Source organism: Cyrtonyx montezumae, unplaced genomic scaffold (genome assembly GCF_038088225.1).
Source record: "Cyrtonyx montezumae isolate F1298 unplaced genomic scaffold, pur_monq_1.0 scaffold_13, whole genome shotgun sequence".
Lineage (NCBI taxonomy): Eukaryota > Metazoa > Chordata > Aves > Galliformes > Odontophoridae > Cyrtonyx > Cyrtonyx montezumae.
In genome coordinates this window covers 6,103,981-6,118,122 of record NW_027071859.1, presented here as the reverse complement: position 1 = coordinate 6,118,122, position 14,142 = coordinate 6,103,981, and the positions used below count along the sequence as shown (strand labels likewise).

Genomic DNA, 14,142 nt, shown 5'->3' with positions numbered 1-14,142 from the left:
GCCACTTCCGGCCGCCACTTCCGGTCGCGGGGCACCGCGGGATCGCGAGGGGCGGAGCCACGGTGAGGGGGCGGGGCTAGAGGGGGCGTCGCTCCGATGACGTCACGGTCGGTGGCGTGACGTCACGGCCGCGGGCACACCGCCAGCTGTGCCCCACGTGGGCCGCGCCCCGACGGGCGGCGGCGGCCAAATATAGCGCGGGGCGTGGCGGGGCCGCGGGGAGCCCCCACCCGCGGGGTTCCGCGCCCACGCGATGTGACGTCACCGTTGGGCATTGGGGGGGGGGGTCGAGGCGTGACGTCACGGCCAGCCGGCGCCCGGGGGCAACGCGGTGTCCCGGCGGGGCCGGAGCTGCCCGTGACGTCACCGCGGGGTCACCGCGGGGACGTGGCACCGCGCGGCGCCGGTGGGGGGCGGGGGTTGGGGGGAGAGCCCGCCGAGCGGTGCCACGTCCCCGAGGTGCGGGACACCCCCGCGGGGCGGTGCGGTTGCGGTGCGGGGCCGCCCGGGGCCGAACTCCGCGCGCTGCCCCCTGCCCGGCCCCTCGCCCCCCCCCCCCACCGCCGGGCCTTAACGAGGAGCAGATGTGCGGCGGCGGCGGCGGTGGCGGCGGGGGCGGGGGAGGTGCGCGGTGCCCGGCGGATCGGCAGCGCGGGGCGGGCAGGAAGCGGGGGGCCCCGGGGACGCCGTCGGGCGGCTGCGGTGGGGCGGCCCCGCGGCGGGGGTTGGCCGAGGGGAGGGGAGCGCGGAGCCGAGCGCGGGGCAGAGCCGAGGGACGGGACCGGACGGGACGGGACGGCATGGCCCCGTGGCTGTGGCCGTGGCTCGTGGCCGCTCAGGCCCTGGCCGCCAACTTCCCCCCGCGCTACAGCCTCTACACCGGGGGGGCCGCCCCGCACGGCCCCGCGCGGGCCGCCAGCAGGCACAGGTAGGAGCCGTCCCGCGCGGTGCCTCTCCGACGGCTGCGGGGCGGTGCGGGGCTCGGTGCGGCCGTCCCGCGCCGGAGGAGCACGTGGAGGGCGCGGGGTGCGGGAGCGTGGCGGGGTGGGCCCGGCGCCGGGTGCGGGGCGCCGGGAGGTCCCGTCCGCGCGGGGCGCCGGGAGGTCCCCGTGCGGCGGCGGGACGGGCGCGGGGCAGCTGTGGGGTCGGGCGGTGCGGGGTTGCGGTCCTCCGTTCTCCGCAGCCACATCAGCACGCAGCTGCGGGGCCGTGCGGGACTGTAGTGGGTGTGGGGGGGGGGAGCAGCGCCGTGTGTCCAGCGCCGGCTCCTCGGAAGAGCGGGTGCACGGGGGACCGCATTCCACGCGGGATATGGTTGCGGAGCTGAAAGGGAAATACGGGCTGGGCCTCCCGGGCCCCGCGCCGCACCGGGGGGCATTCACCTGCGGCTGTGAGACCGCAGGGGGGGGGTCCCGGGGGTGCACCGCTCCCCGATCCCGCGGCTGCGGGATGCGGAGCCCTATCCCAGCGGTGCGGGCGCTGCCCACGTCCCCACGGCACCGGCGTGCGGGCACAGCTCCGCGGGCGGCGTCGGCTCGGGATGGGGGTGGGGGGAAGCGGGGGGGGGGGCCCTCGGCGCGGCCCTCGGCGCAGGAATTCCCGGCGGCCCCCGGGGAGGAGCTGGAATCCGGCCGCGGGCTGAGGGGAACCAGCCGGGCTGACGGGAACGGCCGCGGGGTTGTGGGGCGGCCCGGGGGGGGCGAGGGGGGGCCGCGCAGGGCTCGGACCATATATGGCCGTGCGCAGCTCGGGGCCGGGCCGGGGTCCTGCGGCGGGGGGCGGGCGGGGGGCCCTGCCCGGAGCCGGGGGAAGGGGGGCTGAGCCTCGTCTCTTCGCTCGAGTGGGATGGGAGCGGGGGGAGGAGGGGGGCGGCGCGGATCTCATCTTCGCTCCGTGCCGTCGGGGCTGGATGGGGCGAGGTCTGTGCCCCCCGATCGTGTACTTCGGGGCGGGGTGAGCCCCTGCGGGACGGCAGAACCCCGATGCGGGATGGTACCGGGGATGCCCGCACAGCGCGGCTCTGTGTGCCGTCTGCGGGTCCCAGCAGCACCGCCGCCTCACCTAGGAGCAGCTCGGGGTGGGGTTCCTCTTCCTCCACATCCCTGGCCCCGTACGCGGGCGCGGATGCGGTGTGCCCTCGGGGCTGCGGGGTTGGCACCGGCGGGAGAGGGCGTCGGCGGGCCGGGATGCGGCCCATTAACCCGCAGCACCGGGCCGTGACGGCGCTACCGTGGGGGAGGGGGGGGTGGGGAAGGGGGATGCGGAGGGGGGTTGCGGAGCCCGAGGGTGCCGTTACGGTGCCGACCCCCTCCCCGCAGGAACTGGTGCGCCTTCGTGGTGACGCGCACGGTGAGCTGCGTGGTGGAGGACGGCGTGGAGAGCTTCGTCAAGGCCGACTTCCAGCCGTGCGCCTGGGGGCAGCTGCAGTGTCCCCGCGTCCTGGCGTGAGTGCCGCGGGGCTGGGGGAGGCTCGGGGCCGGCAGCCGTGTTTATTCGCCCTGGGAACGCTGTTTACTTTTTCGCAAGAACGCGGTCGCAGCGGCGCCTGATCTGCCCCGGTCCGGCTCTTCCCGCACCGCACCGATGCGGGAGCTCGGGGAGCTCCACCCGCGCTTATGGGGCAGCCGCGGGGTGTGTGGGGCGGGGAGGGGGGGGGGGTCCAGACCATGCAAGGGGCGGCGGCAAATCCGTCCGGCTGTGCGGCATGCCCGTAGCCTCGGATTACTGCGTCCCTCCCGGCCCCGAGCCGCAGACCGGCGCTGGGGTGCGTGGAGAGGTCACGGCCGCGGGACTTCCCCGCACCGCTGTGCCCGCAGGTACCGCAGCTTCCTACGGCCCCGCTACAAAGTGGCCCAGAAGACGGTGTCGGACCTCGAGTGGCGGTGCTGCCAGGGCTACTCGGGGGAGGACTGCTCCGAGGGGCCGCTGCCGGGTCCCCCCCAACCCACCGCTCACCCCCGGCCCCGGCCCGGCCGCCCCACGCTCTCCGGCTTCGGCAGCGCGCTGAGCGGGCTGGGGGGCGAGGGCGGGGGAGGGGGGGGACGGGGGGGATCGGCGGCCCCGCGGAGCCCGGACGAGGCCGAGAAGGTGCGGCGGTTGGAGGAGGCGGTGCAGCGGCTGAGCCGGCAGCTGGAGGAGCAGCAGAAGCAGCTGCGGGACGCGCAACGCGGGGCCGACGGCGGGACCCCCCCGGCCGACGCCGCTCCCCCCGACGTGCGGGAAGCTCTCGTCCACATCCAGCAGCGGCTGCAGCTCCTGGAGGAGGCGCGGGACGGCGCCGGGGGAGGGGGGGTCCCGGGGGGGATCGCGCTGCCGGAGGAGGAGGAGCGGCTGCGGGAGATGTGCGCGGCGTGCGCGGCCGGCACCGAGGGGCTGCGGCGGCAGCAGACGGAGGACCGTGAGCGCATGCGGGCGCTGGAGAAGCTGGTGGGCTCGGTGGACCAGCGCAACCGCGACGCGGTGGAGACGGTGCAGCGGCACGTCAGCGCCCTGAGCTCCCGCCTGGCCCCGTCCGCGGCCCCCGACGAGCTGCTCCGCCGCACGGCAGAGCTGGAGCGCCGCGTGGGAGCGCTGGAGGCCGCACGAGGAGCGGGGCCAGGCTCGGGCCCGACGCTGGCGCGGCGGCTGACGGAGCTGGAGGGGCGGCTGAACGCGTCCCGCGCCTCCGGACCGCCCGACGGGGATGCGGTGCTGCGGGGCCACGTGGCCAACCTGAGCCGAGCGCTGGAGGGGCTGGAGGGGCGGCTGCGGGAGCACGAGGAGCGGCTGCGGGAGCCCACCGACCTCGGCGAGGAGGAGGAGGTGCCGCTGGAGGGATTCAGCGTGTTCGGCGGCGGGACCGCGCCCTGGGAGCTGCGGGAGCTGCGGGAGGAGCTGACGGACGCGCTGCTGGCTTTCGGGCAGCTGAACGGCACGGTGCAGGGCCTGCAGGACACCACAGAGCAGCACGACGCGCGGCTGCGGGACCTGAACGCCGCGAGGCAGAGCCTCACCGCGGAGCTGGACCGCCTCGTGGCCGAAGCGGCGGAACGCGCGGCGCGGAGCGAGGAACGCGGGGACAACGCGGCCGAGTGCGGGGCGGCCCTGGAACCGCGAGTGGCCAAACTGGAGGGAGTCTGCGAGCAGCTGGAGGCGGTGGCCGGGGGACTGCGGGCAGTGCGGGAGGGGCTGGGCCGGCACGTGGCGGGGCTGTGGGGGGCGGTGCGGGAGCTGAACGGCACCGCCCGCACCCACGAGGCGCTGCTGGAGAAGCTGCAGGCGCAGCTCCCGCGTCGCTTCGCGGCTCTCGACGGCAGCGTGCAGCAGCTGCGCAGCGAGGTGCTCGGCGGAGGGAGGCAGCACGCGGCTGGTGGGTGCGGGGCGGTGCGGGAGGGGGCACAAGGACGGCGGGGAGGGGGCGGGGGGAGGGGCTGGGAAAGGACCCGGGGTTGGGAGAGGGAGGAAGAGGGATGCGGGGTTGGAGAAAAGGGGATGTAGGGAGGGATGAGGTGGGCCTCCGGATGGGGAAAAGGAGGCGGGGTTGGGGGAAGCGGGGCCGTGAAGTGTGTGGGGGTTTGTGGGTTTGAGGACGGAGCGTGGAGATGGCCGCAGAGCTTGTGGGTGTGGGAGGACGTGAGGTACAGGGATGGGGGCACGGCTGTGGGGTGTCAGGAGCGAGGGGATGTGGGTGCGAGGGGATGTGGGAGCACAGGGATGGGAAGCTGCAGCCTGTGGGTGTGGGATGTGTGAGACAAGGGATGTGGTCTGTGGGGACTCTTAATGGGGACAAAGGGCCCTAAAGCTCCTCCTTCTCCTCAGGTCCCCCGGGACCTCCAGGACCCATGGGTCCCCCGGGGGAGATGGGCCCTTCTGGCCCCTCTGGGCCTCCTGGCAAGGATGGAGAGCAGGGCCCTGTGGGCCCCCCAGGTAGGGAGCAATCCCCATTCCCTCCCAGCCCTGTGTTGGCATGGCTGTGCCCACAGTGCCATTCTGTCCCTTCTCTTTCAGGTCTGCCAGGAGAGAGAGGTATGGGGGCACAATGTGGGGGGTGGGGGTGGGGATGGAGGGCACCAAGGATCCCGTGCTGACACACTGCCCAGGCCCGGTGGGGGAGCCGGGCTCTGTGCCCCACATCGCCTTCTCGGCCGCCCTGAGCACGCAGCGCACGGAGCCGGGCACCGTGCCCTTCGACAGGGTGCTGCTCAACGACGGCGGAGCCTACGACCCCGAGACGGGTGAGTGGGGCAGGAGGCCATTAGGGCCGCGGGGCTGAGCCCATCCCTGTGGCACCGTGGGGGCCACCACCCACTGCTGTTGCCCCCCCAGGGACCTTCACGGCGCCAGTGAGCGGGCGCTACCTGGTGAGCGCGGTGCTGACAGGGCACAAGGGCGAGAAGCTGGAGGCGGTGCTGTCGCGCTCCAACCAGGGCATAGCGCGCCTGGACTCGGGGGGCTTCCAGCCCGAGGGTCTGGAGAACCAACCCATCGCCGAGCTGCAGCCCAGCCCCGGCTCGCTGGGGGTCTTCAGCCTCATTGTGCCACTGGAGGTGGGCGAGACGCTGTGCGTCGACCTGGTGGCAGGGCGGCTGGCCCACGCGCCCGACGAGCCCCTCACCGTGTTCAGCGCTGCGCTGCTCTACGACACCCCGTAAGGATCCCCTGCCCCACCACGCAGACCCCTCCACACCCCGTTATTTATCAGCACCCCCGTCCCCGAGCCCACGCTGCCACGTGCCCCACGCCGCCCCCCCACGCCCCATCCCACCCAATAAAGATGCGACACCGGGTTTTGTACCCCCGTCTCCTGCCTGCTTCTTGCTCCGTCGATTTATTGCTTCTCCGGGGGGGAGGGGGTCTCACTGCTGTCCCACTGCCATCAGAACTCCTCATCCCATCCTGAAAGCTCATCCTCCACGGGTGTCGAATCAACCGAGAACCGCTTGAAGTTGGCATAGGGGGGGCCCTGGGAGGTGGGGTTAGTGCCAGGCTCCCCACCCCCACCAGTACCCCACACCCCCACCCCATCCTCACCTCCTTCAGCAGCTGCACAGTGGGTGCCTCCATCTGCCGCAGTGCGAGTCGCTTCCATCGGATGGCCCCGAACCACCTGGGGACGGGGGGGCTACAGGAAGGGCCAGGGGAGAGGGGTGACATGAGATACCCCACTCCACCTCATTCTCTCCTCACCTGTGCTTCTTAATGCCACGGATACCACTGGCTGTGTTGCCAAGGCGCTGCCCTGGGCGCCTCCTGTGAAGGGATGTGATGGGGTGGGGGTGGGCTGGGGATGGGGGTGGGGGTGGGGGTGGGCTGGGGGTGGAGCTGGACCTGCAGAGCTTGGAAATGAGGGAGCAAGCAGCCTCGCTGAGGAAGGCAGGGAAGGAGAAGATGCCATCCAGGATGCGGCTGTAGATCTTCTGGGGGTCGGCACTGTGGAAGGGAGGCCTGCACGACATGGGAGAGTCACAGTTGGCCAGAGGCATGGGTCAGGCTCGGCCCCAGGGCACAGGCTCACCTGCCCACCAGCATCTCGAACACCAGGATGCCCAGCATCCAGAAGTCAACGGCGAAGTCGTGTCCCTCGTGGCGCAGCATCTCAGGGGCCAGGTACTCGGGTGTCCCGCAGAAGGAGAACGTCTTCTCCCCACGCTCCAGCTCCTTGGCGAAGCCGAAGTCCACCTACAGCACAGCACCCCTCAGCCCCCCAGGCCCAGATCCCCACACAGGTATCAGGCCCCATAGTGCTGCCCCCGAGCCTCAGTACCAGCTTGACATAACCCAGCTGGTCCAGCATCAGGTTCTCAGGCTTCAGGTCCCGGTAGACGATGCCGTGGCCGTGCAGGTACTCCAGGCCCTCCACCACACAGGCGGAGCAGAACACCGCCAGCGGTTCCTCAAAGCAGCGCCTGCAGAGTGGGACCAGCATTCAGCATGGCATTACCCAGAGCTGCAGCATGCACGTGGCTGCCCACCCCGTGCCCCGGCCCCGTACACCTCACGCAGCTTCGTCCACAGCTCTCCACCCTGGCAGAACTCCAGCAGCAGGTAGATGTGCCGTGCATCACGAAAGGAGCCGAAAAACCTGCAGGTGGGAGCAGCTCAGTGCCCAGCACAGCCCCCCAACCCCGCACAGCCCCCAGCCCCACGCTCACCCCACAATGAAGGGGCAGTGGCTGCGGGCCAGCACCCGTCGCTCTGTGCGCATGTGCTCCTGCTGCCGTGTCCGCACCACCCAGTCCTTGCGGATCCGCTTCAGCGCGAAGAGCTGCTCACGGCACCGCACCTGGAGGAGGGCACCGGGATGGGGACAGTAATGGCACAAGGGGAGCCCGCGGGATGGGCCACGGCTCTCACCAGCTCCACCCTGCCGAAGCCGCCGGTGCCCAGCACGACGCGCTGCCCCTGCTTCTGCCCCTCCTCATAGTGCACGGCCACCAGCTCCTCCAGCTGCACTGCTGGGCAGGGCCGTGCCAAGCGGGGAGAAGCCCAGCTCCTGTGGGGAGAGCACTGCCCTGCAGAGCCTGTACTCAGAGTGCCTGTCCCCATCACTACGTCATCCCATCCCCACCCCAATCCTTGTCTCCATTTCCAGCCCCATCCCATCTCATCCCATTCCCACCCCTTTCCCCATTTTCATCTTATCCCTATTTCCATCCCATCCTATGCCCATCCCCATCCCATTTCCATCCCATCCCATCCCCATCCCTATCCCATCACCATCCCCATTTCCATCCCATCCCTATCCCATTCCCATCCATCCCTATTCCTGCCCCCATCCCATCCCCACCCATCCCACACTGACCGCCTGGATTCTGCTGGGGAGGGCACTTCTGTTGCAGACACATTTCTGCAAAGGGAAGCAGCCCCAGCTCAGCCCCCCCCAGCCCCCAGAGCTGCACAGGGTGGCTCGGATGGGCACAGGGTGGGTTCTGGGTTCTGGGGTTCTGGCTCCGCTGTGCAGGGCCAAGTGCAGTCCATGCCAAGCACGTGCTGGGGCTGTGCTGTGTTCCCGGGGCAGAGTCCAGGACCCGCTGCCAGTGCCACGTCACCGTGCCCAGCACCCACCCATGCAGCGATGCACACGGGGACCTTGGGGCCAATGCGTCCCCATGGGGACACTCACACGTCTGAGTCGTGACGGGGACAGAAGGGAATGATCTCCAAGAAGTCCCTGTGAGGCAGAGCAGGCTTCAGTGCCATGCAGGGACACGGGGACACAGGGACATGGTGATTTGAGGGCAAGGGGACATAAGGACATGAGGATACAGGGACATGAGAACACAGGGACACCCACTCCTTGGCCACGGTGATGCAGGTGACATGTCCCTGTGCTTGGCACGACGCTGTGCGGCGGATGTTCCTGCATGGAGGAGCAGGTGTGAATTGCCCTGTGCACATGAGAGCCGGTGCATGCGTGTGCACAGGAGCTGCACACATCCTGTGCTGCACCACGGCCCTGCGGGGCACCTACTGCAGCAGTGAGAGCTCCCCGAAGTGCTCGCCTGCACCCAGCACCCGCAGCAGCTTCTCCTGCCCGTCCTCGCACCGGCTGACCCGCACCTGCGGGGATGTGGGGCTGAGTGGGGCGAGGGGGACACCCAGTGCTGCCCCATGGCACTGCCCCACAGCGCAGCACCCACCTCGCCCTTCAGGATGATATAGAAGCTCTTCCCTTCGTCACCCTCACGGATGATGACACGGCCAGGTGGGAAGGAGCACTACGGGCACAGACGGGCGCTCGGGGCTGTGCTGGGTGGGGGGCCCTGTCCCACAGCCCCTGCCTGCATCTGTACCTCCTCCATGGCGTCAAGCAGCTTAGAGAGGTGGCTGTCCGACAGCTCCTGCAGCCAGTGCACCCTGTGCGAGGGCACAGCTCCTGTGCGTGCTGCAGTCCACCCGCACTTCTGCATCCCTCCCGCATCCCTCCCACACCCCTCCCGCGCTCGGTGCCCCCCCCTGCCGGCCGAGGCCGGACTCACGCTCTCAGGACCCGCAGCACTTCGGCCCGCCGCTGCCGGGCGTAGTCGGTCGCGATGGCACGGAACCGCTGCCGGTCGATAGCCCAGAGCCGCACGGGGCCGAGCGCTGGGACAGAGCGGGGTGAGCGGGGTGATGTGGGGAGCGGGGCCGGACGCGGGGAGCGGGGGGGACAGCGCTTACCCCGCACGGTGGCGGTGCGGCGGCAGTGGTAGAGGATGGCCAGCTCGCCGAAAACGTCGCCGGGTCCCAACGTGCGGAGCTGGCGGCCCCGCTGCGTCACGCTCAGCCGTCCCTCTGCGGGGTGCGGGCGCCCTCGTGCACCGCGGCAGACACGCACACGCACACGCGCGCGCGGGGCTGCGGGGCTGCGGGCGAGCGGGCGGCGGCCTCGCACGTGGGTGCGCACACGGCCGCTCAGCCCGGCTCTCGCTGCCCTCCCCTCACCTGCCACGATGTACATGGCGGTCCCCTCGTCGCCCTCGGCCACCACCGCGTCGCCGTCCTCTCGCCGCACGGTCACGAAGCTCCGCGCCAGCGCCTCGGGGCAGCCCTCGCCCAAACGCCGCAAGAAATCGCTGCGCCGTACGGCCTCCGCCATCAGGGCCAGGTCCCTGCGGGCGCGGGGACGGCGGTGGGGTGGCACCCACTCTCGGCCACCCAGCCCCCTCCCCCCTTCCCACTCGGGTACCTCTGCGAGTGGGTTCCCGGGGGGGGCGGGGGCGTGGCGGCGTCGCCCTGGAGGGGCTCGGGTACGATGGCGGGGGCGCGGAGGTGCGGGGAGTTGGGGGGGTGCTCGGTGTCCGGGAGGTCCCCTCTGTCACCCGGTCCCCGCGCCGCACGCTGAAGGAAGGCGCGCTCCTCCTGCAGCCGCAGCTCCCGCAGCTGCCGCTCCATCGTGTATCCCTGCGGGAGTGGGACGGCGGAGATGCGGGGTCACCCGGTGCCGCTCCGGTAGTGGCTGCGGGAGGGTGTGGGACGGCCCCGCGGAGCGAGGAACGGTAGTTCTGGGCACGGGGCCACCTGGCACCAGCGGTGTCTGCACAGCTCCGCGGCACGGGGAGGGCTGCGAGGGAGCTCTGTGCCCGAGCAAAGGTCGCCCCGCGGGGACGGGACCGAACGGGACGGGAAAAGACCCGGTGCTCACCCCCCCCTCGCCGCCAGCAGCACTACCGGCCCCCCCTGACCCGGCCGCGGACATGGCCCCGCTCTCCCCACCCGCACAGCCCTTCCTCACCTCCGGCCCCGCGTTGAGCACCGGTTCCTCTCGCGGAGCACCGCAGCGCCCCGCACCCCGCGCGGTGACACATTAACCCGCCCCACCTCTCCCCGGGCACGTGCTGACCCGTGCCCGCAGCCACCCTGCCCCGAGCCCGCCCCGAGCCCCGCTCATCCATCCCGCACCCACCGCGCTCCCAGCCCGCGGTGACCCGCACCCGTCCTGCGCGCACCGCGAGCTCATCCCGCAAGCTCCGCGTTCCCGTGGGGGCCGTGCGGGTGGGAGCGATGGACGAGCAGCGGCGGCGCGGGGTGCCGGGGCTGCGGGAAGCCACCGGAGTGGGGCGGGGCCTGCGGGGTGCCACCCCCTGTCCCCCCTGTCGCCCGGGGCAGAGCGGAAAGGAGCGGAGCGCTGCGCGGATCGCGGCATGGCGGCGGGGGCGGGAGGTGAGAAGCGGATCCTGTGCGTGGGGCTGGTGTGCCTCGACGTGATCAGCGTGGTGGACGCGTACCCTGCCGAGGACAGCGACACGAGGTACTGCCCCACGCGGCGCCCCGCGCGGCGTCCCGCACGGCGTCCCGCACGCTGACCCCGTCCCCCCGCAGGTGCCTGACGCAGCGGTGGCAGCGCGGGGGGAACGCGTCCAACTCGTGCACGGTGCTGGCGCTGCTGGGTGCTCCCTGCGCCTTCATGGGCTCCCTGGCACCAGGACACGCGGCCGAGTGAGTGGGGACGGCGGGGCGGGCGGGGGAGCCGTGGGACGCGGTGCCGGGTGCCCGCAGCCCCTCGGCGCCCCGCGCTCCCCCCCCCGACCCCGTACGTGCCCCCCAGCTTCATCGTGGCGGATTTCCAGCGCCGCGGCGTGGACGTGACCCACGTGGCGTGGCAGCCCCACGGGGACGTGCCCTGCGCCTGCTGCGTGGTCAGCGCCGCCAGCGGCTCGAGGACCATCGTGCTGCACGACACGTGGGTCCCCTCCCCCCGAGATCCCCGCCGTGATCAGCGGCTCTCCCTCAGGGCTGCGGGGCGACCCCTTTAATCATTCCCCGCCTGCCCGGGGCCCCGTGCCCGGTGCCCGGGGCAGAGGCGAGGCGCGGGGCTGCCCTTCGCCCGCAGGAACCTGCCCGACGTCACCGAGCGCGACTTCGCGCGGGTCGACCTGGCTCAGTACAAGTGGATCCACTGGGAGGTGCGGGGCGGTGCGGGGAGGGCTCCGGGTGGGGGGGAGTGGCTTGGCGTCACCACGCCCCTCTCCGCACAGGCCCGCAACGCAGCGGAGCAGGAGCGGATGATGCTCCGCGTGGAGCGGCACAACAGCGCGCTGCCGCCCGCACAGCGCGTCCGCACGTCGGTGGAGGTGGAGAAGCCGCGGGACGAGCTGCTGCCGCTCCTGGCCCACGGCGACGTGGTACGGCCCGGACACGCCCGCCGCGCCACGCCCCGACGGCGATTGGATGGGCGGGGACGGGGGGCGGGACAAAACGACATAGGGGGCGTGGTCACGCTCGGGTGTGGCGCGGAGGGGGCGGGGGCTGAGCCGCGGTTGTCCGTGGGGGCGCGGGGGAACGCCGGCCCGCCCCGCCCCGCAGGTGTTCATCAGCAAGGACCTGGCCAAGCACTTCGGCTACGGGACGGCGGCCGAGGCGCTGCGGGGGCTGCGGGGCCGCGTGCGGCCGGGGTAAGGTGTGGGGAAGGGACGGCGACGGAGCGGGGCGTGCTGCGGGGCCGTGCCGTGCCCGCCTCCGCCCCAGCTGTCGCCCCGCAGCGCGACCATGATCTGCGCGTGGGCCGAGGAAGGCGCCGACGCGCTGGAACCAGACGGGACCCTGGTGCACGTCGACGCGTTCCCACCGGAGCGGCTGGTGGACACGCTGGGGGCCGGAGACACCTTCAACGCCGCCGTCATCTTCGCGCTGTCAGGAGGTGGGCGCGGCCCCGCACTTCCCCGCGGCGTCTCACGAGCGAACCCCCCCTCCCCCAACTCCCCCCTCTCCCCCGTTGTCTATCACTCACTCCCAGGGCAGAGCGTGCGGGACGCGCTCACCTTCGGCTGCCGCATCGCAGGGAAGAAGTGCGGGATGCAGGGCTACGACGGCATCGTCTGAGCCGCACGGTGCCCCCCACCCCGCGCCCAATAAAGCTCGCTGATCCCCGCCGCTGCCTCCTGCCGGAGCCCCGCGTGTCCCCCCCACCCCGCTCTGTTTACACTGTGGGTGGCAGTGGCTGTATTACTCGCCCTCGCGTCACAGCGCGAACTCGCGTGTCCTGAACCTCCCCCCACACGGGGCTCGCTGCGGGGGGGAGACACGTGGAGAGGCCCCCAGCCCCCAATAACCGTGGGGCGAGGAACAGCCCGCAGCCCCCTGCCGCGCCTACATCTCCCCAAGATCCTCCCAGACGGGGGCTGCCGGAGCCTCGGGGGGCTCAAGCCGGGGGTCCTCGACGGCCGTCTCCAATTCCACCACCACCTCCTCTTCCGGGGGGGCTCCGGCCCCGGGGATTCCCTGCTCCTCTGCCTGGGCACCGCCATCCCCCTGCAGACTCTGACCCTCTGGGGGGCTGCTCGTCCTCGCGTCCCCTCCCGGCGTCTCTTCCCATACTGCGGGCATCCCCTCCTCCTCTCCAGTGTGCCCCCCTGCCGTCCACTCGGGGGCACCGCCGCCTCCCCGCGGAGGTCCCCGTGCCGGGGCGGGCAGCAGCAGCTCAGGAGGGTCCAGCAGCCCGTCCCCACCGCGGTCCCGCTGCTGCAGAGCGCGGTCCACCAGCACGGCGACCTGCAGGGACGGAGATGGATGGGAACACAGAGCGGAGCTCAGCGCAGGAACCCCGCGGCTCGCGAATCCCCGCACGCACCGCCTCGGGGCTGGGCTGCCCCGCTCCCCCCTGGGCCAGCACTGCCCCCAGCAGCTGCAGCAGCTCCAGTCGGTCCAGCTGCCCGCTCCGGTCGTGGTCGTGCATCGCGAAGAGGAAGAGCAGAGCTACGGGCAGGAGGCGAGGGGTGAGGGATTAGGACTTGCTCCCTCCCCAGAAAGCGGCCACTCTTCCCTCTCCCGCCGCACGGCCTTACCCTGCTCCCGTGTCATCTCGTCCACGTCCCGCCGCGATGGTCCCAAACTCCGCACAGCGCTGCGGAGCAACCTGGGAACAGCGGGGCTGGGGAGGGGGCTCGCACCGCTCCTGCCCCACGACCAGACCCGGCTCGCCCGCCCCGCAGTCACCCACGGGATCCCCAAATACCCCGGGGGGGTCCTTTCACCCACTCCTCCAGGCACCTCCGCCCCCCCCCTCCCATCCCCAGGGTCGGGCACTCACTGCAGAGCGGGGTGCTCCGGGCTCAGCGGGTCGGGGCCGGCATCCGTTCCTACGACCGCAGGGGACTCAGATCTGGACGGCGAATAGGAGATGGGGGAGGGGATTACCGGGGCACCTCCCGCCCCCGCCGGCCCCGCAGTCCTTCCTCTGACGTCCCCGCACAGCAGCCCGGACCCCCAGCAGCTTTACGCAAGCCCGCGATTGTGTAAGCCCCGCACCTAAGTGCAAGCGTTGCCGTTGTGCAATCCCGCACCTGCGTGCAACCAGCGTCACACCCGCACCTGTCATCCCGCACCGTAAGACCCTTCCCCGCGCGGCCCCGCCCGTGCCCGCCCGCAGCCCCGCAGCCTCTCCCGCGCCCCGTACCGGAGCGTCCCGTCCCTGGGAGCCGCCCGCAGCGCGGGGCCGAGCAGCAGCAGCCTCAGCAGCAGCAGCGGCGGCGATGGGGTGGCCCGCGGGGCTCTCATCCCGCAGCCGGCGCGGACCCACGCGCGGAACTGCCACGCGCGCACACTCGGGGAAGGATTCTCGGCGACGCCGCGACTCGCACACGGACGCCACGGGACACGCACACACGGCGGCCTTCCCCGCCCCACCCCGGGCCACGTGGCCGGCCCCGCCTCGCGACGCGACCGGCGGCTTCACTGCTGCCGGCA

The 14,142-nt window shown here is 72.4% G+C and overlaps 4 protein-coding genes across 4 annotated transcripts; 2 read left to right on the top strand and 2 right to left on the bottom strand.

Annotated features, from left to right (window-relative positions):
• Positions 1 to 693: 693 nt before the first annotated feature.
• On the top strand, positions 694 to 5,772 carry EMILIN1 (elastin microfibril interfacer 1). Its single transcript, XM_065730560.1, has 7 exons — positions 694 to 928; positions 2,319 to 2,444; positions 2,817 to 4,348; positions 4,798 to 4,905; positions 4,987 to 5,004; positions 5,079 to 5,213; positions 5,305 to 5,772. The coding sequence occupies exons 1-7, from the start codon at positions 801 to 803 to the stop codon at positions 5,628 to 5,630; spliced, it is 2,373 nt and encodes a 790-aa protein (XP_065586632.1). The 5' UTR covers positions 694 to 800; the 3' UTR covers positions 5,631 to 5,772.
• A 33-nt stretch (positions 5,773 to 5,805) lies between these two features.
• Positions 5,806 to 10,603, bottom strand: LOC136044999 (cGMP-dependent protein kinase 1-like). The gene is given in 22 exon segments (XM_065730603.1): positions 5,806 to 5,941; positions 6,010 to 6,085; positions 6,166 to 6,228; positions 6,307 to 6,423; positions 6,494 to 6,657; positions 6,743 to 6,884; positions 6,971 to 7,060; positions 7,131 to 7,261; positions 7,333 to 7,471; positions 7,781 to 7,825; positions 8,102 to 8,149; positions 8,273 to 8,338; positions 8,450 to 8,538; positions 8,619 to 8,696; positions 8,772 to 8,835; positions 8,958 to 9,063; positions 9,139 to 9,252; positions 9,403 to 9,569; positions 9,647 to 9,862; positions 10,190 to 10,223; positions 10,226 to 10,514; positions 10,517 to 10,603. Coding segments are annotated over 22 exon segments (2,412 nt in total). The 3' UTR covers positions 5,806 to 5,854.
• KHK (ketohexokinase) lies at positions 10,602 to 12,331 on the top strand. The gene is made up of 8 exons (XM_065730596.1): positions 10,602 to 10,708; positions 10,780 to 10,896; positions 11,006 to 11,140; positions 11,291 to 11,363; positions 11,436 to 11,582; positions 11,764 to 11,852; positions 11,940 to 12,097; positions 12,194 to 12,331. The coding sequence occupies exons 1-8, from the start codon at positions 10,602 to 10,604 to the stop codon at positions 12,277 to 12,279; spliced, it is 912 nt and encodes a 303-aa protein (XP_065586668.1). The 3' UTR covers positions 12,280 to 12,331.
• A 32-nt stretch (positions 12,332 to 12,363) lies between these two features.
• Positions 12,364 to 14,000, bottom strand: CGREF1 (cell growth regulator with EF-hand domain 1). Its single transcript, XM_065730601.1, has 5 exons — positions 13,853 to 14,000; positions 13,487 to 13,558; positions 13,242 to 13,312; positions 13,028 to 13,152; positions 12,364 to 12,948 (listed from the first exon to the last, which is right to left on the bottom strand). Exons 1-5 carry the CDS (start codon positions 13,951 to 13,953, stop codon positions 12,547 to 12,549), a joined length of 771 nt encoding a protein of 256 aa, XP_065586673.1. The 5' UTR covers positions 13,954 to 14,000; the 3' UTR covers positions 12,364 to 12,546.
• Between the last annotated feature and the right edge of the window lie 142 nt (positions 14,001 to 14,142).